The sequence below is a fragment of the Bombina bombina genome, chromosome 3 (assembly GCF_027579735.1).
Source record: "Bombina bombina isolate aBomBom1 chromosome 3, aBomBom1.pri, whole genome shotgun sequence".
Taxonomy (NCBI): domain Eukaryota; kingdom Metazoa; phylum Chordata; class Amphibia; order Anura; family Bombinatoridae; genus Bombina; species Bombina bombina.
This window is the reverse complement of record NC_069501.1, coordinates 948,360,216-948,384,530: the sequence shown is the minus strand read 5'-3', so window position 1 is coordinate 948,384,530 and position 24,315 is coordinate 948,360,216. Positions and strand designations below refer to the sequence as shown.

The 24,315-nt window shown below is 42.5% G+C and overlaps 1 protein-coding gene across 2 annotated transcripts in view; it reads right to left on the bottom strand.

The window, feature by feature from the left end:
• The window catches only part of DNAJC15 (DnaJ heat shock protein family (Hsp40) member C15), a 156,188-nt gene that overhangs the window by 4,847 nt on the left and 127,026 nt on the right, over positions 1–24,315 (bottom strand). Inside the window, exon 6 of one of the 2 annotated variants that reach the window (XM_053707977.1) lies at positions 2,835–2,946. The exons of the other annotated variant lie outside the window; for it this stretch is intronic. Coding sequence (XP_053563952.1) covers positions 2,876–2,946 — 71 coding nt within the window. The 3' untranslated portion in view covers positions 2,835–2,875. The remainder of the gene's footprint in view (positions 1–2,834; positions 2,947–24,315) is intronic. 2 annotated transcript variants of the gene reach the window in all.

The following is a 24,315-nucleotide window of genomic DNA, read 5'->3' as shown; positions in this document are numbered from 1 at the left end:
CACGGACTCATCAGTTACTAGTGGGAATATCACTCCTGGCCAGCAGGAGGCAAAGAGCACTACAGCAAAGCTGCTATATATGTCACTTCCCTTACCCAAAATCCCCAGTCATTCGGCCAAAGGAAAAATGGAAAAAAAAGATAACACAAAAGTGTAGAGGTGCCTGAGGTTTTAGAAAAAATAACTGTGGGCTGTGGACTCACCATAAGAAAATTTATCAGGTAAGCATAAATTATGTTTTCTTTCCTAAGATATGGTGAGTCCACAGAATCATCAATTACTAGTGGGAATCAATACCCAAGCTAGAGAAAACAGATAAGAGAGGGACAAGACAGGTAGACCTAAACAGAAGGCACCACTGCCTGAAGAACCCTTCTCCCAAAAGAAGCCTCAGCCAAGGCAAAAGTATCAAATTTATAAAACTTTGAAAAAGTATGCAAAGAGGAACAAGTTGCAGCCTTGCAAATCTGTTCCACAGAAGCTTCATTTTTAAATGCCCAGGAAGAAGAAACTGTCATCGTGGAATGAGCAGTGATTCTCTCAGGAGGTTGCTATCCAGCAGTCTCATAGGCCAAACAAATAATACTCCTTAGCCAAAAAGAAAGATAAGTAGCCGTAGCTTTCTGACCCTTGTGCTTCCCAGAAAAACAAACAAAACAGAAGACTGACGAAAGTCCTTAGTCGCATGAAGATAAAACTTCAATGCACGCACAACATCTAGGTTGTGCAACAAACGCTCCTTAGGAGAAGGATTAGGACACAAAGAAGGAACCATGATCTCCTGATTTATATTCTTGTTTGAAACAACCTTAGGTAGGAAACCTAATTTAGTACGTAGAACCACCTTATCAGAATGAAAAATAAGATAAGGAGAATCAAACTGCAGAGCCGAGAGTTACAAAACTCTCAGAGCAGAAGAAATAGCAACAAGAAAGAAAACCTTCCAAGATTACATCTTAATATCAAAGGAATGCATAGGTTCTAACGGAGCCCGCTGTAAAACTCTAAGAACAAGGTTAAGACTCCAGAGAGGAGTAACGGGCTTAAACACAGGCCTGATCCTAACTAAGGCCTGAAAAAAAAATTGCACGTCTGGCACATCCGCCCAAACGCTTATGCAACAAAATAGACAACGCAGAAATCTGACCTTTCAGAGTACTAGCCTCCAGCCGCTCAAACAGTATTGCAGTGATGCCTCAATGTTGAGGCATCCTGCAATACTGTTCCTGACTGCCAGGCTCCATTTAGATCGCTCCCATGGATCGATCACTTCCGGTTTCACTCCACGTGGAGCCCAGCAATCGGTGGGTCGAGGCACTTGGTAAAATATCATCCAAATAAAAAAATATTATATATATATATATATATATATATATATATATATATATTTCTTAATAAAATAGCCCCATATAGCCCCTCTCCCCCATGTAGCTTCAAAGATGGTGATGCCCAGTGCATCATGGGGCATCTGGGGGTGTCCCTAACCTGCCTCATCATAGGGGCTGGCTAGGGTCATCCAATCTGAGCTTGCCCCTATAATTAAATTTTTTAATAATAAAATATTCCATTTGTCTGATCATGTCAATATTAGTAAATATTGACTCTGACCAGTGTGAATCTCCCTCCCTCTCCTCACTTGCGTTTTTGTGGGGGAGAGAGATAGATCTGTGTTTAGGAGAGAGAGATTTAGAGCTATAAATAAAATTCCATTTCTACTTTAGCTCCGTGCAACCCAATTGTTGTCGGCATCTTACACACACTCCCCGTACCTGCTGCCCTTCAAAGAAATCCCAACTATGAAGATATTTTAACTTTCTTTAGGCTCCACTGTGAAAACAAGGGAATTAACCACCTAGAAGGGAATAAGCACTTACCTTTGGAGCTTTAGCTGCAGGGCAGGTACAGCTACACAGGTATGTCAGAATCTACCAATTTCTGACAGATGACCTGTAGAAAAAGAAAAAACAGAGTAACCGACCCTGGTTTTCTATTGAGGGGTAGCAATAATGTTAGAAGTAAAGCAAGGACCACTTTGCCACCTTCTAACTGCTAAAAGCCACCATTACTCTATTAAAGAGATTGACATGAAAAGTACCCATAAAAGGATTAAATATCTTCCGACAAGGAGGGTGGAGCAAGCTCTGAAACTGAACGGTCGCATGCTAGTATAACTCCGGCTATATATTACCTTTAACCATATATTTGACCGTTCAGTTATGCTCAATTTGCAGAAATAGTGTGACTAAAGACCCAAGGAACAAGAATAAGAAGCCCAAAGATTAGGAGACATATGCAGGTAGAGAGATTGCACATATTTTGTGGGGCTCTGTACCGGGACATCCAAGGAGCAGCCATCTTCCAGCTCATGCAACAAATTTCCTATGCAAAAAGCTGGTGGGCTTGTAAGGAGTCAGGAGAGATAAGGTAGCCATAAAATGGAACCTTTGAACCCCAACTTAGTGGAGACACTAGACTGCCTAATGTATAACCATCCCTCAAGGCTCAAGGTTAGCATGGTGGCGGCGTGGGAAGGAGCTAAGAGTGCAGAAATACAGTACGATATACTGAAAGCTCCAGAAAGCGCCCTATCCCTAAAACCAGAGGATGGACCGATGGAATGGGAAACATTTGAAACAAAACATCCACAGCCTGAGGGGGACTTAGCTGCTGTGTGGGAATCTGATCACAATTAAGACCAGTGGAGAGGGGCGATTACAGGCGACATAATCGCATCTGACAAGCAACATGGGCATTCCAGGACAACTGAGGTGAGCTCTGATATTATAAGCTCTCCCACATCCACGTATCCTTTAACTGACTCACAACCAACTTACCCGGAATGTGGGAATGCTCCAGACCAATGGAGCTGTAAGCCTCAGCACTCTGCCTTAAGAAGCCTTGGTCCACAGATCGTTGTAGTGAAGTCTCGGGGGAATCCGAAGGAGCCTATGGAGATTCAGAAAACAGCCCTAGTTACACCCTGCCTTGTGTAACATATGCCTGCCTGATATCACTGTGCCTTTAAGACTGCCTTCCCTGCTACTGACAATCATACTATTTGGGGAGTATCTGCATTCAGCTTACCTGCCAAATTAATTAATCCTTCATGCACCTGATTCCCTCAGCCTCTTTTTAAATCATCTCAGGCCTAATGTGCATTGCATTAGCTTTGAAGTTTTATTCCAGTCTGTGACTGGCCAGCTAAGCTTAAAATCATCTAATCGTAAGTATACGTATAGTTCCTATTTTCCTAGTTAGCAAACTCTGAATTTATTCTAAATTACAAGTATGCATTTGGTTATAATCACTCTCTAATTGACAACAGCATCATACTCAGAAGTTTATCACTATTCACTGCTACAAGTTGTCATAGCTGAAATATCCTCCTGAAAATATATTAATATATTCAGAACTCTGCATCTATGTGTTCAGTTAAACAGCTTTCCTGTAATTCTCCAATATATGCACAAACAGTTTTTAATGCCTTAAACTTGAAATGTGTCTATCACATGTGTTGCTCTGCTTATTACTATGACATACAGCTCTAAATAATATTATGTACTGTGAACCTGCAGCAACTCTTTGCATCTATGAGTCACAATCTTCTACCAGTTTACTATGAAGCCTGAATATCTTACATTGATATATTTTCACTCATGAATCCTGCAGCTACTCCTATTAATTATACGTCACAGTATCAATTTATGTTTCCATTCAAGCCAGAATATATTGTATACATATGTTTTACTCTCCATTAATTCTACAATAACTTCTTACAACTATAAATCACAGAATATCATCTATCCACGTCCAGGATACTCTTACCCGGGTCAGGGGTCAGTGTCTCCAATTCCCTACCACTGCCCCGAGGGTCTGTGTCCTAAACATAATACACCGGAACATGACAGAAATCTAATGCCTAAAAAAGGACCACACAGTGGTAGTGAATGCACTGACCCGGGAAAAATAAATAAATTTACAAACTATCTCAGACCCAAGCTATCCCAAAGAGGAAAAACAGAAGATTTTCATACTTTTAAAAATATAAAGACACAATACTCCCATTCTTGAGTATCCTCTACTCCTCATGTTTGTGATTTCCATTTTTGTAAAACTGATTCTGAATCAGACTATGAAAATGAAGAGAATGTATCCATAGATTCAGCAGGAAAAAAAAAATCAGATCTTTAAAGATTTAAAGAGAAAGGACTACTGTTCCAGAATACCATGCTCCTCCTGTCTGTGATTCCCATCCTGGTGATACTGACTCTGAGTCTGAATATGTCAATGAGGAGGATGACTTCACAGATCCAGCTGAACTGGCATTAGACTGGTATAAGCGCAACTTTAATTCTCCACAAAATCAGACAAAACCTCAACCTATTGGCTATAATGACATCCTGGGGTGCTATATTTACAATACAGATGTTGCAGACAGCTCCCATCATGAAACCTCTCATGGAAATACTGATCTTCCTATTTCTGATATTCCCAGGGATTCTATATATTGGACAGATTCAGAGCTGGAAGAAGATACTTCTGGTTTACAGACTGTTTGGAGAAATGGTCCCCTCAAGAACTATGCTAATGTTTTATCTCAGAATTATGCATCCAGTGATGAAGAGAATTTCTGTTCTCAAACTGATATAAGGTACTCCAGGCCACAGTGGTAATACCCTAAGAAGCTTCATATTGGGAAGAAATCTCAGTTATCTAAGCTCTCTAAAAAAAAGAAAAAGAAAATCTTTCTGCCTACAGAAACTCAGAAGTGTAAAGAGGAATCTCAGCCTGAATCTCCTATTTCAGTTTCTGTTGTGCCAGATCCTCTCTTGCCTCATGATACTCTCCACACCAAGCTGGATGTAGTCGCCATCAGTCTGTTTTTGAAGCGCATAATGGTTTGTCTTCTCAAACTCAATTACAAACATTGCTTTCAAATGCTTATTCCTTACATCTCTCTCATGCTGCCTCAATGTCTGTAAACCCTGTGCTAGAAGCAAAAGATCACTTTGTTCCAGATATGCAACCTTTCAGTTTTCCCAGAGGTAGTCCCTGGAGAAAATTTAGCCCTGAAATTCAAACTCAAATAAGTATGCCTGCTGAACCCCAGAAAACGTCTCAGTCAGAATCTTGTGTCACAATTCCTCTGCATCTAACCGAGAGTGGCATATTTCAGTACATGCCACCTTTACAAAGTTCTTCTGTTAATGCATCTAAGAAAAAAATGTTTTTCTTGAGAGATACTTCGCATCAACCTACATTTTCCACTACATCTGTTCCCTGTACAGGAATTCCTGAAACTGAACCCTGTGAGGATATTATTGAACCTAGTTCCCAAGTGGAAGTTATTGACCCTGAATCATGTACTAAAGTTATTGAACCTAGTCCAAAAGTGACCATTTTAGAACCTGAAACATGTACTTAATTTTTTCAACAAAGTTCCCCAGTGGCCATTCCTGTCCCTGTTTCCCATGATGATACTACTAAACCTTGCATCAAGGTGGACTCTCCTGTTTTTGACCCTGGTATGGGTATTCCTTTGTTTAACCCGGAAATGGGTGTAATAATACTTGATCCTGAAGATAGCCATGCCCTCTGCTCAGAAGAGAGTATGGTTCTTGGCTTTAAAGTGGGTCTTGTAAATTCTTCGTTTGTGAACCCTAAAGAAAGTCTTGCCCTCTGCTCAGAAGAGAGTATGGTTCCTGGCTCTAAAGTGGGTTATCTTTCTATAGTTGAGCCTGATCCCAGTACAAGTATCTCAGCAACTGTCCCAAATTTGAACACTCATGTTTCTAACCCTAATGAGGGCATACCAGTCTTCAAGCCTCTTGTCTATGAACAAAGCCTTGACGTTGGCACGCCTGTCCTCAGTTCTTCTGTCCTCAAACCTTGCCCTGGTGTGGGCATTCCTGAACTATGCCCTGTAGTGGGCATTTCTTTACCTGATCCTACTGAGGATATTCCTGAACCTTGCCCTGGCATGGGCATTACTTTACCTGATCCTACTGAGGATATTCCTGAACCTTGCCCTGGCATGGGCATTACTTTACATGATCCTTCCTACTGAGGATATTCCTGAACCTTGCCCTGGCATGGGCATTTCTTTACCTAATCCTACTGAGGATAATCCTGAACCTTGCCCTGATGTGGGCATTCCTTTACCTGATCCTACTGAGGATATTCCTGAACATTGCCCTGGTGTGGGCATTCCTTTACCTGATCTTAGTGAGGACATTCCTGAACCTGCCCCCATAATAGGTATTCCTATACCTGATCCTAGTGAGGACACCTTTGATTCTGAATCCAGTAAGGACACATTTGATATTGAACCAGAAGATGGCAAGAACTGGCCAAATCTTGCACTTTACACTCATATCTCCTACTTTCAAGAAAGCCCTGCTATTGGGTTAGAAGTGGCTATAGCTTTTTCTTTTGGAGTATATCTAATCCTCAGCCAAGAGGTTAATTCTGAGGGTACTCAAATCTCAGATCCAAAAGTAGATAATCTGGTTTACAATCCAGAATGCTGCATCTCTATTTCTGAAGTTGAGAAAAGCCTATTCATATGTCAAGGACTGGGTGCCTTTTCATTGGCTGTGTACATGGTCATCTGTCATGAAGTACATTCGCCTATCAATCCTAAGGATGATTCCGTGGTTGGAAGCTCATTGTATGTTACATTCAAGCATTCTCATGTGGACTACATTTTCAAGATCTTTTGATACCTGAAAATATATGCCTGCCTGATAACACTGTCCCTTTAAGACTGCCTTCCCTGCTACTGACAATCATACTGTTTGGGGAGTATCTGCATTCAACTTACCTGCGAAATTAATCATTCATGCACCTGATTCCCTCAGACTCTTTTTAAATCATCTCAGCCCTAATGTGCATCGCATTAGCTTTGAAGTTTTTTTCCAGAACAACAGAGGTCTGTGACTGTTCCAGTATGAATTTTACCAGCATATTCAAACTACAGCCTTTCCTTTTAACTAAGCTTAAAATCATCTAATCTCAACTATCCTTATAATTCCCATTTTGTTTCCTGGACTCTGATTATAACCAAATGCATACTTGTAATTTATAATAAGTTCACAGTTTGCTAAGTAGCACATTCTAGTTGCTACAACAGCATCATACTCAGAACGTTATAACTATTCACTGCTACAAGTTGTCATAGCTGCATTATCCTCCTGCAAATATATTAATATATTCAGAACTCTGCATCTATGTGTTCAGTTAAACAGCTTTCCTGTGATTCTCCAATATATGCACAAACAGTATTTAATGCCTTAAACTTGCAATTTGTCTATCACCTGTGCTGCTTGGCTTATTACTCAGACATACAGCTCTAAATAATATTATGTCCTGTGAACCTGCAGCAACTCTTTGCATCTATGAGTCACAATCTTCTACCAGTTTACTCTGAAGCCTGAACATCTTACATTGCTATATTTTCACTCATGAATCATACAGCTACTCATATCAACTATAAGTCACGTTATCAAGTTACGTTTCCATTAAAGCCAGAATATATTGTATACATATGTTTTACTCTCCATGACTTCTACAATAACTTCTTGCAACTATGAATCACAGAATATCATCTATCGATGTCCAGGATACCCTTCCCTGGGTCAGTGTCTCCAATTCCCTACCACTGCCCCGAGGGTCTGTGTCCTGAGTGCATATACACTGGAACATGACACCTCGGGAGAGACCCACGGAGTCCTTTTATTATCTGACTGACCTGAACATCTTTTCTGAGAGTTAGGGTGGGCTAACATCTCTCGTGCCACATTGCTAACCTACTGAATATCCCTTACTATGGCTTATAATAGATGTCCTATATTTCATAGCGGCATTAGAATATATGAAAGCTACTAACTCAATGTATCCGACTACCTTAACATATATCCACCCCTGCCAAAGAGCTAAAGATGATCTAGAGATCTGATGTCTATAAACTTTCATCAATTAGCAAAACAATTAGTTATAAACAGTTAATAGATAGTTAATGTAATATTTTTTATAATTCTTTCAATTTTCTGCTAATAAAGAAGATAATACTTATGCCAGAATTGTAGGAACTAAGCACCCATTGTCAAGGGAGATAAATACATTTATAGTCCACTGTAACCTATTCCTCATGTATATCCAACCAGGTCTGGAGACTACACTGATCCGTTTTGAGACAAAGCTTACTTTCATGTGACTTATTTCCATTATGAGACTTTTGAGACCACAGATTGACCTTTCTAGTCCTCATAAGTATACTCTGAACCATAACTGTCTTCAAATATGTGAGCCTTGCAGTCAGGCTTTAAGGCCTATCATGTGGTGAATTCTACACCCTTGGTCATTACATTATATATATTTGACCCATAGTACCTTACTACATATGCTACTACAGTACTCTTTAATGTATGATAGCAGCAAGCTAGAGTGTTTGTTGGAAGCTTCTGTATACTGGAATATGCTCATATAGGTCACTCCAAATGTTTATTGTAAAGGTTGGCCCTGTTTATTGTTACTAAGGTTAGCTGTACAAGTTTTAGTTTTTTAGTCCAATGCTCTAAATACATCTGGGAATACTAACACTATCTGGGAGGGTAATATCATTACTAATTATAAGTTGTACAGTAGAGTCCATATGTTTCATAGCGGTGCCTATATTACACAACTGCAAACTTTCCTAATGTCTATGCTAGCCTCCCCTTGGAAACAAGTGTTACAATTCCATGAACCCTCTTCTCGTATGAGAATAATGACAGAGCAGGCATGGTAAAATGTGTAATATTATGATAATAAGTTAGGTTTATCTCTGTTGAAATGTGTATAGTTCTTGGTTCAGTTTACCTTGGAGTCTTACCTTCCTAATGTAGGCCCTTAGCTCCAGATATAGCGCATATATCCTACAGTACATAACAGTCCTTTGGCATATTATTATCAGATGCTGGTACCAAACTACAAGTGTATTTTACCCTATCTAAGGAGGATATCTATAGATACAGGAGTCATTATGCTATACCACCTGTTATTTTGTTACCCCATTTATGTAACTCAAAGCTGGTCCTGCTAATCGGCCGAGACAGCGGGACGAGCCTTTTAATGTGAGGTTAATTACTCACTTGTGCATGGTGGTCAACACTTATGACCCTAGTGTCAAACAATTTGAGACCCACATTCTAGATTCCTAGATATATACCTATATATGATACTAGGCCAAGACATATGATTTGGGTTACACTAGTAAGATATCTCCTCAATGGCTAGTCTTGACCAATGTACCAAAATGTAGTTTGCTATCTTCTTGTATTCCAAATGCCTACAAAATCCAGCAGTAAAAGCTATTAAGTCTATTCTTGATGAACAAGTAACATAGATTAGACCCAACCCTGCATATTTTTATAATATTAATCTTAGAGATGTTTACTTGACACTTAGCTATAAAAAACAGAATTTATGCTTACCTGATAAATTAATTTGTCTTGCGGTGTATCCAGTCCACTGATTCATCCTTACTTGTGGGATATTCTCATTCCCTACAGGAAGTGGCAAAGAGAGCACACAGCAAAGCTGTCCATATAGCTCCCCCTCTGGCTCTGCCCCCCAGTCATTCAACCGACGGTTAGGAGAAAAAGGAGAAACCATAGGGTGCAGTGGTGACTGTAGTTTAAACAAGAAATTTTAACCTGACTTAATTGCCAGGGCGGGCCGTGGACTGGATAAACCGCAAGAGAAAATAATTTATCAGGTAAGCATAAAACATAATTTATGCTTACCTGATAAATTCCTTTCTTCTGTTGTGTGATCAGTCCACGGGTCATCATTACTTCTGGGATATTATCTGCTCCCCTACAGGAAGTGCAAGAGGATTCACCCAGCAGAGTTGCTATATAGCTCCTCCCCTCTACGTCACCTCCAGTCATTCGACCAAAGACCAACGAGAAAGGAGAAACCAAGGGTGTAGTGGTGACTGAATTATAATTTAAAAAATATGTACCTGCCTTAAAAAACAGGGCGGGCCGTGGACTGATCACACAACAGAAGAAAGGAATTTATCAGGTAAGCATAAATTATGTTTTCTTCTGTTATGTGTGATCAGTCCACGGGTCATCATTACTTCTGGGATACCAATACCAAAGCAAAAGTACACGGATGACGGGAGGGATAGGCAGGCTCATTATACAGAAGGAACCACTGCCTGAAGAACCTTTCTCCCAAAAATAGCCTCCGAAGAAGCAAAAGTGTCAAATTTGTAAAATTTGGAAAAAGTATGAAGCGAAGACCAAGTTGCAGCCTTGCAAATCTGTTCAACAGAGGCCTCATTCTTAAAGGCCCAAGTGGAAGCCACAGCTCTAGTGGAATGAGCTGTAATTCTTTCAGGAGGCTGCTGTCCAGCAGTCTCATAGGCTAAACGTATTATGCTACGAAGCCAAAAAGAGAGAGAGGTAGCAGAAGCTTTTTGACCTCTCCTCTGTCCAGAATAAACGACAAACAGGGAAGAAGTTTGGCGAAAATCTTTAGTTGCCTGCAAGTAGAACTTGAGGGCACGAACTACATCCAGATTGTGTAGAAGACGTTCCTTCTTTGAAGAAGGATTTGGACACAAGGATGGAACAACAATCTCTTGATTGATATTCCTGTTAGTGACTACCTTAGGTAAGAACCCAGGTTTAGTACGCAGAACTACCTTGTCTGAGTGAAAGATCAGATAAGGAGAATCACAATGTAGGGCTGATAACTCAGAGACTCTTCGAGCCGAGGAAATAGCCATTAAAAATAGAACTTTCCAAGATAACAATTTTATATCAATGGAATGAAGGGGTTCAAACGGAACACCCTGTAAAATGTTAAGAACTAAGTTTAAACTCCATGGCGGAGCAACAGTTTTAAACACAGGCTTGATCCTAGCTAAAGCCTGACAAAAGGCCTGGATGTCTGAATTTTCTGACAGACGCCTGTGTAACAAGATGGACAGAGCTGAGATCTGTCCCTTTAATGAGCTAGCCGATAAACCCTTTTCTAAACCTTCTTGTAGAAAAGACAATATCCTAGGAATCCTAACCTTACTCCAGGAGTAATCTTTGGATTCACACCAGTATAGGTATTTACGCCATATTTTATGGTAAATCTTTCTGGTAACAGGCTTCCTAGCCTGTATCAGGGTATCAATAACCGACTCAGAAAAACCACGTTTTGATAAAATCAAGCGTTCAATTTCCAAGCAGTCAGCTTCAGAGAAGTTAGACTTTGATGTTTGAATGGACCCTGAATCAGAAGGTCCTGTCTTAGAGGTAGAGACCAAGGCGGACAGGATGACATGTCCACTAGATCTGCATACCAAGTCCTGCGCGGCCATGCAGGCGCTATTAGAATCACTGATGCTCTCTCCTGTTTGATTTTGGCAATCAATCGAGGAAGCAGTGGGAAGGGTGGAAACACATAAGCCATCCTGAAGTTCCAAGGTGCTGTCAAAGCATCTATCAGAACCGCTCCCGGATCCCTGGATCTGGATCCGTAGCGAGGAAGTTTGGCGTTCTGGCGAGACGCCATGAGATCTATCTCTGGTTTGCCCCAACGTCGAAGTATTTGGGCAAAGACCTCCGGATGAAGTTCCCACTCCCCCGGATGAAGAGTCTGGCGACTCAAGAAATCCGCCTCCCAGTTCTCCACTCCCGGGATGTGGATTGCTGACAGGTGGCAAGAGTGAGACTCTGCCCAGCGAATTATCTTTGATACTTCTATCATTGCTAGGGAGCTTCTTGTCCCTCCTTGATGGTTGATGTAAGCTACAGTCGTGATGTTGTCCGACTGAAACCTGATGAACCCCCGAGTCTTTAACTGGGGCCAAGCTAGAAGGGCATTGAGAACTGCTCTCAATTCCAGAATGTTTATTGGCAGGAGACTTTCCTCCTGACTCCATTGTCCCTGAGCCTTCAGAGAATTCCAGACAGCGCCCCAACCTAGAAGGCTGGCGTCTGTTGTTACAATTGTCCAGTCCGGCCTGCTGAACGGCATCCCCCTGGACAGATGTGGCCGAGAAAGCCACCATAGAAGAGAGTTTCTGGTCTCTTGATCCAGATTCAGAGTGGGGGACAAATCTGAGTAATCCCCATTCCACTGACTCAGCATGCACAATTGCAGCGGTCTGAGATGTAGGCGTGCAAAGGGAACTATGTCCATTGCTGCTACCATTAAGCCGATCACCTCCATGCATTGAGCTACTGACGGGAGTTGAATGGAATGAAGGACACGGCATGCATTTAGAAGCTTTGTTAATCTGTCTTCTGTCAGATAAATCTTCATTTCTACAGAATCTATAAGAGTCCCCAAGAATGGAACTCTTGTGAGAGGAAAGAGAGAACTCTTCTTTTCGTTCACTTTCAATCCATGCGACCTTAGAAATGCCAGAACTAACTCTGTATGAGACTTGGCAGTTTGAAAGCTTGAAGCTTGTATCAGAATGTCGTCTAGGTACGGAGCTACCGAAATTCCACGCGGTCTTAGTACCGCCAGAAGGGCACCCAGAACCTTTGTAAAGATTCTTGGAGCCGTAGCCAATCCGAATGGAAGGGCTACAAACTGGTAATGCCTGTTTAAGAAGGCAAACCTTAGATACCGGTAATGATCTTTGTGAATCGGTATGTGAAGGTAAGCATCCTTTAAATCCACTGTGGTCATGTACTGACCCTCTTGGATCATGGGTAAGATTGTCCGAATAGTTTCCATTTTGAACGATGGAACTCTTAGGAATTTGTTTAGGATCTTTAAATCCAAGATTGGCCTGAAAGTTCCCTCTTTTTTGGGAACCACAAACAGGTTTGAGTAAAACCCTTGTCCTTGTTCCGACCGCGGAACCGGATGGATCACTCCCATTAATAATAGATCTTGTACACAGCGTAGAAACGCGTCCTTCTTTATTTGGTTTGTTGACAACCTTGACAGATGAAATCTCCCTCTTGGGGGAGAGAATTTGAAGTCTAGAAGGTATCCCTGAGATATGATCTCTAGCGCCCAGGGATCCTGGACATCTCTTGCCCAAGCCTGGGCGAAGAGAGAAAGTCTGCCCCCCACTAGATCCGGTCCCGGATCGGGGGCCCTCGGTTCATGCTGTCTTTGGGGCAGCAGCAGGTTTACTGGCCTGCTTGCCCTTGTTCCAGGACTGGTTAGGCTTCCAGCCTTGTCTGTAACGAGCAACAGCTCCTCCCTGTTTTGGTGCAGTGGAAGTTGGCGCTGCTCCTGCTTTGAAATTCCGAAAGGGACGAAAATTAGACTGTCTAGCCCTAGCTTTGGCTTTGTCTTGAGGTAGAGCGTGGCCCTTACCTCCTGTAATGTCAGCAATAATTTCTTTCAAACCGGGCCCAAATAAAGTTTGCCCCTTGAAGGGTATATTAAGTAATTTGGACTTAGAAGTTACATCAGCCGACCAGGATTTTAGCCACAGCGCCCTACGTGCCTGAATGGCGAATCCTGAATTCTTAGCCGTAAGTTTGGTTAAATGTACTACGGCCTCCGAAATAAATGAATTAGCTAGTTTAAGGACTCTAAGCCTGTCCGTAATGTCGTCCAGCGTAGCTGAACTAAGGTTCTCTTCCAGAGACTCAATCCAAAATGCTGCCGCAGCCGTGATCGGCGCGATGCATGCAAGGGGTTGTAATATAAAACCTTGTTGAACAAACATTTTCTTAAGGTAACCCTCTAATTTTTTATCCATAGGATCTGAAAAAGCACAACTATCCTCCACCGGGATAGTGGTACGCTTAGCTAAAGTAGAAACTGCTCCCTCCACCTTAGGGACCGTTTGCCATAAGTCCCGTGTGGTGGCGTCTATTGGAAACATCTTTCTAAATATTGGAGGGGGTGAGAACGGCACACCGGGTCTATCCCACTCCTTAGTAACAATTTCAGTTAATCTCTTAGGTATAGGAAAAACGTCAGTACTCGCCGGTACCGCAAAGTATTTATCCAACCTACACATTTTCTCTGGTATTGCAACAGTGTTACAATCGTTGAGAGCTGCTAAGACCTCCCCTAGTAAAACACGGAGGTTTTCCAATTTAAATTTAAAATTTGAAATATCTGAATCCAATCTGTTTGGATCAGAACCGTCACCTACAGAATGAAGCTCTCCGTCCTCATGCTCTGCAAGCTGTGACGCAGTATCAGACATGGCCCTAGAATTATCAGCGCACTCTGTTCTCACCCCAGAGTGATCACGCTTGCCTCTTAGTTCTGGTAATTTAGCCAAAACTTCAGTCATAACAGTAGCCATATCTTGTAATGTTATCTGTAATGGCTGCCCAGATGTACTAGGCGCCATAATATCACGCACCTCCCGGGCGGGAGATGCAGGTACTGACACGTGAGGCGAGTTAGTCGGCATAACTCTCCCCTCGCTGTTTGGTGAAATTTGTTCAATTTGTACAGATTGGCTTTTATTTAAAGTAGCATCAATACAGTTAGTACATAAATTTCTATTGGGCTCCACCTTGGCATTGGAACAAATGACACAGGTATCTTCCTCTGAATCAGACATGTTTAACACACTAGCAATAAACATGCAACTCGGTTGCAATTTTATTTAATAAAAACGTACTGTGCCTCAAGAAGCACTAAACGATTAAATGACAGTTGAAATAATGAACTGAAAAACAGTTATAGCATCACTCTTAACAAACAACACACTTTTTAGCAAAGGTTTGTTCCCATTAGTAAAATAACACTAATTAAATTTTAAACATAAAAATTACAGAGCAACGTTTTAAATCACAGTCACTATATAAGTCTCACAGCTCTGCTGAGAGAATCTACCTCCCTTCAAAGAAGTTTGAAGACCCCTGAGTTCTGTTAGAGATGAACCGGATCATGCAGAAAAACTGACTGGGAATTTTTGATGCGTAGCAAAGAGCGCCAAAAACGGCCCCTCCCTCTCACACACAGCAGTGAGAGAGAAACGAAACTGTCATAATTAACACAAGCAAACTGCCAAGTGGAAAAATAATGCCCAAATATTTATTCACTCAGTACCTCATTAATGCAAACGATTCTACATTCCAGCAAAAACGTTTAACATGAAAAATACCTAATAAAAGGTTTAAATGTACTTTTACAGAGTAATTCCGGTGTAATACCATCTCCAGAATACTAAAGTGTAAAGCATACATACATGTTCATTATAACGGTATGGCAGGATTTTTTCATCAATTCCATTCAGAAAATAAAAACTGCTACATACCTCAATGCAGATTCAACTGCCCGCTGTCCCCTGATCTGAAGTTTTTACCTCCCTCAGATGGCCGAGAAACAGCAATATGATCTTAACTACTCCGGTTAAAATCATAAGAAAAACTCTGGTAGATTCTTCTTCAAACTCTGCCAGAGAGGTAATAACACGCTCCGGTGCTATTGTAAAATAACAAACTTTTGATTGAAGTTCTAAAAACTAAGTATAATCACCATAGTCCTCTCACACCTCCTATCTAGTCTTTGGGTGCAAGAGAATGACTGGAGGTGACGTAGAGGGGAGGAGCTATATAGCAACTCTGCTGGGTGAATCCTCTTGCACTTCCTGTAGGGGAGCAGATAATATCCCAGAAGTAATGATGACCCGTGGACTGATCACACATAACAGAAGAAATTCTGTTTTCTCTTGCAAGGTGCATCCAGTCCACGGATTCATCCTTACTTGTGGGATACCAATACCAAAGCTTTAGGACACGGATGAAGGGAGGGAACAAGACAGGTAACCTAAACGGAAGGCACCACTGCTTGCAAAACCTTTCTCCCAAAAATAGCCTCAGAAGAAGCAAAAGTATCGAATTTGTAAAATTTGGCAAAAGTATGCAGTGAAGACCAAGTCGCTGCCTTACAAATCTGTTCAACAGAAGCCTCATTCTTGAAGGCCCAAGTGGAAGCCACAGCTCTGGTGGAATGAGCTGTAATTCGTTCAGGAGGCTGCTGCCCAGCAGTCTCATAAGCCAATCGGATGATGCTTTTCAACCAGAAGGAAAGAGAGGTAGCCGTAGCTTTTTGACCTCTCCTCTTACCAGAATAGACAACAAACAAAGATGATGTTTGTCTGAAATCCTTAGTTGCTTGTAAATAGAATTTCAAAGCACGAACCACATCAAGATTGTGTAAAAGCCGTTCCTTCTTAGAAGCTGGATTAGGACACAGAGAAGGAACAATGATTTCCTGGTTAATGTTCTTATTAGAAACAACTTTAGGAAGAAAACCAGGTTTGGTACGCAAAACTACCTTATCTGCATGGAACACCAGATAAGGTGAATTACACTGCAAAGCAGACAATTCTGAAACTCTTCGAGCAGAAGATATAGCTACCAAAAACAAAACTTTCCAAGATAATAACTTAATATCTATGGAATGTAAAGGTTCAAACGGAACCCCTTGAAGAACTGAAAGAACTAAATTTAGACTCCATGGAGGAGCCACATGTTTATAGACAGGCTTGATTCTGACTAAAGCCTGTGCAAACGCTTGAACATCTGGTACTTCTGTCAGATGCTTGTGTAAAAGGATAGACAGAGCGGATATCTGCACCTTTAAGGAACTAGCTGATAAACCTTTCTCCAATCCTTCTTGGAGAAAAGACAATATCCTTGGAATCCTAATCTTACTCCACGAGTAACCCTTGGATTCACACCAACAAAAGATATTTCCGCCATATCTTATGGTAAATTTTCCTGGTGACAGGTTTTCTAGCTTGGATCAGAGTATCTATGACTGATTCAGAGAACCCACGCTTGGATAGAATTAAGCGTTCAATCTCCAAGCAGTCAGCTGCAGAGAAACTAGATTTGGATGCTTGAATGGACCCTGTATTAGAAGATCCTGCCTCATTGGCAGTGTCCATGGTGGAACAGATGACATGTCCACTAGGTCTGCATACCAAGTCCTGCGTGGCCAAGCAGGCGATATCAGAATTACAGAGGCCTTCTCCTGTTTGATTCTGGCTACCAGCCGAGGGAGAAGGGGAAACGGTGGAAAGACATAGGCCAGATTGAAGGACCAAGGTGCTACTAGAGCATCTATCAATGCCGCCTTGGGGTCTCTGGACCTGGATCCGTAAAGAGGAAGTTTGGTGTTCTGACGGGACGCCATCAGGTCCAACTCTGGAATGCCCCAAAGTGGAGTCAGCTGAGCAAATACCTCCGGGTGGAGTTCCCACTCCCCCGAGTGAGAAATTTTGACGACTTAGCCTTGTTTTTAGCCTTAAAAGGCCTATCTTGTGGGAGGGCATGGCCCTTCCCCCCCAGTGATATCCGAAATAATCTCTTTCAACTCGGGCCCGAAAAGGGTCTTTCCCTTGAAAGGAATATTCAGTAACTTTGTTTTAGACGACACATCGGCCGACCATGATTTAAGCCAAAGCGCTCTGCGCGCCATGATGGCAAAACCAGAATTTTTTCCGCTAACTTAGCTAATTGCAAAGCGGCACCTGTGATAAAAGAATTAGCCAGCTTTAGAGCCTTAATTCTATCCATAATTTCGTCATATGAGGTCTCCGTCTGGAGCGACTCCTCCAGCGCCTCAAACCAGAAAGCCGCTGCAGTAGTTACAGGAATAATGCAGGCAATAGGTTGGAGAAGGAAACCTTGTTGAACAAATATTTTCTTTAGTAAACCTTCTAATTTTTTATCTATAGGATCTTTGAAAGCACAACTGTCTTCAATTGGTATGGTTGTGCGCTTGGCTAGTGTTGAAACTGCCCCCTCTACCTTAGGGACCGTCTGCCATGCGTCCCGCCTGGGATCAGTTATGGGGAACATTTTCTTAAAGATAGGGGGGGAACAAAGGGTACACCTGGTCTCTCGCACTCCCTATCCACAATATCCGCCACCCTCTTCGGGATTGGAAACGCATCAGTGTATACAGGGACTTCTAGGTATTTGTCCATTTTACACAATTTCTCTGGGACCACCATGGGGTCGCAATCATCAAGCGTAGCTAAAACCTCCTTAAGCAGCACGCGGAGGTGTTCCAGCTTAAATTTAAACGCTAAGGAATCTGATTCTGCCCGCTGAGAAACCTTTCCTGTGTCAAAAATTTCTCCCTCGGACAGCACATCCCTCACCGTCACTTCAGAGTGTTGTGAGGGTACAACAGATAAACCCTCCAAAGCTTGATTGCTCATACTCTGTTCTTAAAACCGAGCTATCACGCTTTTTAGGAAAAACTGGCAGTTTGGATAAAAATGCCGCAAGAGAATTATCCATGACTGCTGCTAATTGTTGTAATGTAATAGGGGCCAATGCGCTAGAGGTACTAGGCATCGCTTGCGCGGGCGTAACTGGTGTCGACACATGGGGAGAGGATGGTGGGCTATCCTCGTTACCTTCTGTCAAAGAATCATCTTGGGCTACATTTTTAAGTGAAACAACATGATCTTTAAAATGCATAGATCTTTAAAATGCATAGATCTTTAAAATGCATAGATAAATCTTAAAAAATTATCCAATCTTTCTGAAATTTTTACCACACGATCTTAATGCTTTGGAATGATTGCACAGCAAATTTCAAGTCAATTAGCCCCTTAATGCCCGAACCGGAGCAACCTAAAGCTGACAACCGGTTAGCAAACTACAGCACTGTGCCACAGCAATCTGCTGTGGCCCTACCTTGCCTCTGGGGATTAGTTTGATGGAAAAACAGAATTTATGTTTACCTGATAAATTACTTTCTCCAACGGTGTGTCCGGTCCACGGCGTCATCCTTACTTGTGGGATATTCTCTTCCCCAACAGGAAATGGCAAAGAGCCCAGCAAAGCTGGTCACATGATCCCTCCTAGGCTCCGCCTACCCCAGTCATTCGACCGACGTTAAGGAGGAATATTTGCATAGGAGAAACCATATGGTACCGTGGTGACTGTAGTTAAAGAAAATAAATTATCAGACCTGATTAAAAAAAAAAAAACCAGGGCGGGCCGTGGACCGGACACACCGTTGGAGAAAGTAATTTATCAGGTAAACATAAATTCTGTTTTCTCCAACATAGGTGTGTCCGGTCCACGGCGTCATCCTTACTTGTGGGAACCAATACCAAAGCTTTAGGACACGGATGAAGGGAGGGAGCAAATCAGGTCACCTAAATGGAAGGCACCACGGTTTGCAAAACCTTTCTCCCAAAAATAGCCTCAGAAGAAGCAAAAGTATCAAACATGTAAAATTTGGTAAAAGTGTGCAGTGAAGACCAAGTCGCTGCCCTACATATCTGATCAACAGAAGCCTCGTTCTTGAAGGCCCATGTGGAAGCCACAGCCCTAGTGGAATGAGCTGTGATTCTTTCGGGAGGCTGCCGTCCGGCAGTCTCGTAAGCCAATCTGATGATGCTTTTAATCCAAAAAGAGAGAGAGGTAGAAGTTGCTTTTTGACCTCTCCTTTTACCGGAATAAACAACAAACAAAGAAGATGTTTGTCTAAAATCCTTTGTAGCATCTAAATAGAATTTTAGAGCGCGAACAACATCCAAATTGTGCAACAAACGTTCCTTCTTTGAAACTGGTTTCGGACACAGAGAAGGTACGATAATCTCCTGGTTAATGTTTTTGTTAGAAACAACTTTTGGAAGAAAACCAGGTTTAGTACGTAAAACCACCTTATCTGCATGGAACACCAGATAAGGAGGAGAACACTGCAGAGCAGATAATTCTGAAACTCTTCTAGCAGAAGAAATTGCAACTAAAAACAAAACTTTCCAAGATAATAACTTAATATCAACGGAATGTAAGGGTTCAAACGGAACCCCCTGAAGAACTGAAAGAACTAAATTGAGACTCCAAGGAGGAGTCAAAGGTTTGTAAACAGGCTTAATTCTAACCAGAGCCTGAACAAAGGCTTGAACATCTGGCACAGCTGCCAGCTTTTTGTGAAGTAACACAGACAAGGCAGAAATCTGTCCCTTCAGGAAACTTGCAGATAATCCTTTTTCCAATCCTTCTTGAAGGAAGGATAGAATCTTAGGAATCTTAACCTTGTCCCAAGGGAATCCTTTAGATTCACACCAACAGATATATTTTTTCCAAATTTTGTGGTAAATCTTTCTAGTTACAGGCTTTCTGGCCTGAACAAGAGTATCGATAACAGAATCTGAGAACCCTCGCTTCGATAAGATCAAGCGTTCAATCTCCAAGCAGTCAGCTGGAGTGAAACCAGGTTCGGATGTTCGAACGGACCCTGAACAAGAAGGTCTCGTCTCAAAGGTAGCTTCCAAGGTGGAGCCGATGACATATTCACCAGATCTGCATACCAAGTCCTGCGTGGCCACGCAGGAGCTATCAAGATCACCGACGCCCTCTCCTGATTGATCCTGGCTACCAGCCTGGGGATGAGAGGAAACGGCGGGAACACATAAGCTAGTTTGAAGGTCCAAGGTGCTACTAGTGCATCCACTAGAGCCGCCTTGGGATCCCTGGATCTGGACCCGTAGCAAGGAACTTTGAAGTTCTGACGAGAGGCCATCAGATCCATGTCTGGAATGCCCCACAGCTGAATGACTTGGGCAAAGATTTCCGGATGGAGTTCCCACTCCCCCGGATGCAATGTCTGACGACTCAGAAAATCCGCTTCCCAATTTTCCACTCCTGGGATGTGGATAGCAGACAGGTGGCAGGAGTGAGACTCCGCCCATAGAATGATTTTGGTCACTTCTTCCATCGCTAGGGAACTCCTTGTTCCCCCCTGATGGTTGATGTACGCAACAGTTGTCATGTTGTCTGATTGAAACCGTATGAACTTGGCCCTCGCTAGCTGAGGCCAAGCCTTGAGAGCATTGAATATCGCTCTCAGTTCCAGAATATTTATCGGTAGAAGAGATTCTTCCCGAGACCAAAGACCCTGAGCTTTCAGGGATCCCCAGACCGCGCCCCAGCCCATCAGACTGGCGTCGGTCGTGACAATGACCCACTCTGGTCTGCGGAATGTCATCCCTTGTGACAGGTTGTCCAGGGACAGCCACCAACGGAGTGAGTCTCTGGTCCTCTGATTTACTTGTATCTTCGGAGACAAGTCTGTATAATCCCCATTCCACTGACTGAGCATGCACAGTTGTAATGGTCTTAGATGAATGCGCGCAAAAGGAACTATGTCCATTGCCGCTACCATCAACCCGATCACTTCCATGCACTGAGCTATGGAAGGAAGAGGAACGGAATGAAGTATCCGACAAGAGTCTAGAAGTTTTGTTTTTCTGGCCTCTGTCAGAAATATCCTCATTTCTAAGGAGTCTATTATTGTTCCCAAGAAGGGAACCCTTGTTGACGGAGATAGAGAACTCTTTTCCACGTTCACTTTCCATCCGTGAGATCTGAGAAAGGCCAGGACAATGTCCGTGTGAGCCTTTGCTTGAGGAAGGGACGACGCTTGAATCAGAATGTCGTCCAAGTAAGGTACTACAGCAATGCCCCTTGGTCTTAGCACAGCTAGAAGGGACCCTAGTACCTTTGTGAAAATCCTTGGAGCAGTGGCTAATCCGAAAGGAAGCGCCACGAACTGGTAATGCTTGTCCAGGAATGCGAACCTTAGGAACCGATGATGTTCCTTGTGGATAGGAATATGTAGATACGCATCCTTTAAATCCACCGTGGTCATGAATTGACCTTCCTGGATGGAAGGAAGAATAGTTCGAATGGTTTCCATCTTGAACGATGGAACCTTGAGAAACTTGTTTAAGATCTTGAGATCTAAGATTGGTCTGAACGTTCCCTCTTTTTTGGGAACTATGAACAGATTGGAGTAGAACCCCATCCCTTGTTCTCTTAATGGAACAGGATGAATCACTCCCATTTTTAACAGGTCTTCTACACAATGTAAGAATGCCTGTCTTTTTATGTGGTCTGAAGACAACTGAGACCTGTGGAACCTCCCCCTTGGGGGAAGCCCCTTGAATTCCAGAAGATAACCTTGGGAGACTATTTCTAGCGCCCAAGGATCCAGAACATCTCTTGCCCAAGCCTGAGCGAAGAGAGAGAGTCTGCCCCCCACCAGATCCGGTCCCGGATCGGGGGCCAACATTTCATGCTGTCTTGGTAGCAGTGGCAGGTTTCTTGGCCTGCTTTCCCTTGTTCCAGCCTTGCATTGGTCTCCAAGCTGGCTTGGCTTGAGAAGTATTACCCTCTTGCTTAGAGGACGTAGCACTTTGGGCTGGTCCGTTTCTACGAAAGGGACGAAAATTAGGTTTATTTTTTGCCTTGAAAGGCCGATCCTGAGGAAGGGCGTGGCCCTTACCCCCAGTGATATCAGAGATAATCTCTTTCAAGTCAGGGCCAAACAGCGTTTTCCCCTTGAAAGGAATGTTAAGTAGCTTGTTCTTGGAAGACGCATCAGCTGACCAAGATTTCAACCAAAGCGCTCTGCGCGCCACAATAGCAAACCCAGAATTCTTAGCCGCTAACCTAGCCAATTGCAAAGTGGCGTCTAGGGTAAAAGAATTAGCCAATTTGAGAGCATTGATTCTGTCCATAATCTCCTCATAAGGAGGAGAATCACTATCGACCGCCTTTATCAGCTCATCGAACCAGAAACATGCGGCTGTAGCGACAGGGACAATGCATGAAATTGGTTGTAGAAGGTAACCCTGCTGAACAAACATCTTTTTAAGCAAACCTTCTAATTTTTTATCCATAGGATCTTTGAAAGCACAACTATCCTCTATGGGTATAGTGGTGCGTTTGTTTAAAGTGGAAACCGCTCCCTCGACCTTGGGGACTGTCTGCCATAAGTCCTTTCTGGGGTCGACCATAGGAAACAATTTTTTAAATATGGGGGGAGGGACGAAAGGAATACCGGGCCTTTCCCATTCTTTATTAACAATGTCCGCCACCCGCTTGGGTATAGGAAAAGCTTCTGGGAGCCCCGGCACCTCTAGGAACTTGTCCATTTTACATAGTTTCTCTGGGATGACCAACTTGTCACAATCATCCAGAGTGGATAATACCTCCTTAAGCAGAATGCGGAGATGTTCCAACTTAAATGTAATCACATCAGGTTCAGCTTGTTGAGAAATGTTCCCTGAATCAGTAATTTCTCCCTCAGACAAAACCTCCCTGGCCCCATCAGACTGGGTTAGGGGCCCTTCAGAAACATTATTATCAGCGTCGTCATGCTCTTCAGTATCTAAAACAGAGCAGTCGCGCTTACGCTGATAAGTGTTCATTTTGGCTAAAATGTTTGACAGAATTATCCATTACAGCCGTTAATTGTTGCATAGTAAGGAGTATTGGCGCGCTAGATGTACTAGGGGCCTCCTGAGTGGGCAAGACTCGTGTAGACGAAGGAGGGAATGATGCAGTACCATGCTTACTCCCCTCACTTGAGGAATCATCTTGGGCATCATTGTCATTGTCACATAAATCACATTTATTTAAATGAATAGGAATTCTGGCTTCCCCACATTCAGAACACAGTCTATCTGGTAGTTCAGACATGTTAAACAGGCATAAACTTGATAAAGTACAAAAAACGTTTTAAAATAAAACCGTTACTGTCACTTTAAATATTAAACTGAACACACTTTATTACTGCAATTGCGAAAAAACATGAAGGAATTGTTCAAAATTCACCAAATTTTCACCACAGTGTCTTAAAGCCTTAAAAGTATTGCACACCAAATTTGGAAGCTTTAACCCTTAAAATAACGGAACCGGAGCCGTTTTGAACTTTAACCCCTTTACAGTCCCTGGTATCTGCTTTGCTGAGACCCAACCAAGCCCAAAGGGGAATACGATACCAAATGACGCCTTCAGAAAGTCTTTTCTAAGTATCAGAGCTCCTCTCACATGCGACTGCATGCCATGCCTCTCAAAAACAAGTGCGCAACACCGGCGCGAAAATGAGGCTCTGCCTATGCTTTGGGAAAGCCCCTAAAGAATAAGGTGTCTAAAACAGTGCCTGCCGATATTATTATATCAAAATACCCAAATAAAATGATTCCTCAAGGCTAAATATGTGTTAATAATGAATCGATTTAGCCCAGAAAAAGTCTACAGTCTTAATAAGCCCTTGTGAAGCCCTTATTTACGATCGTAATAAACATGGCTTACCGGATCCCATAGGGAAAATGACAGCTTCCAGCATTACATCGTCTTGTTAGAATGTGTCATACCTCAAGCAGCAAGAGACTGCTCACTGTTCCCCCAACTGAAGTTAATTGCTCTCAACAGTCCTGTGTGGAACAGCCATGGATTTTAGTGACGGTTGCTAAAATCATTTTCCTCATACAAACAGAAATCTTCATCTCTTTTCTGTTTCTGAGTAAATAGTACATACCAGCACTATTTCAAAATAACAAACTCT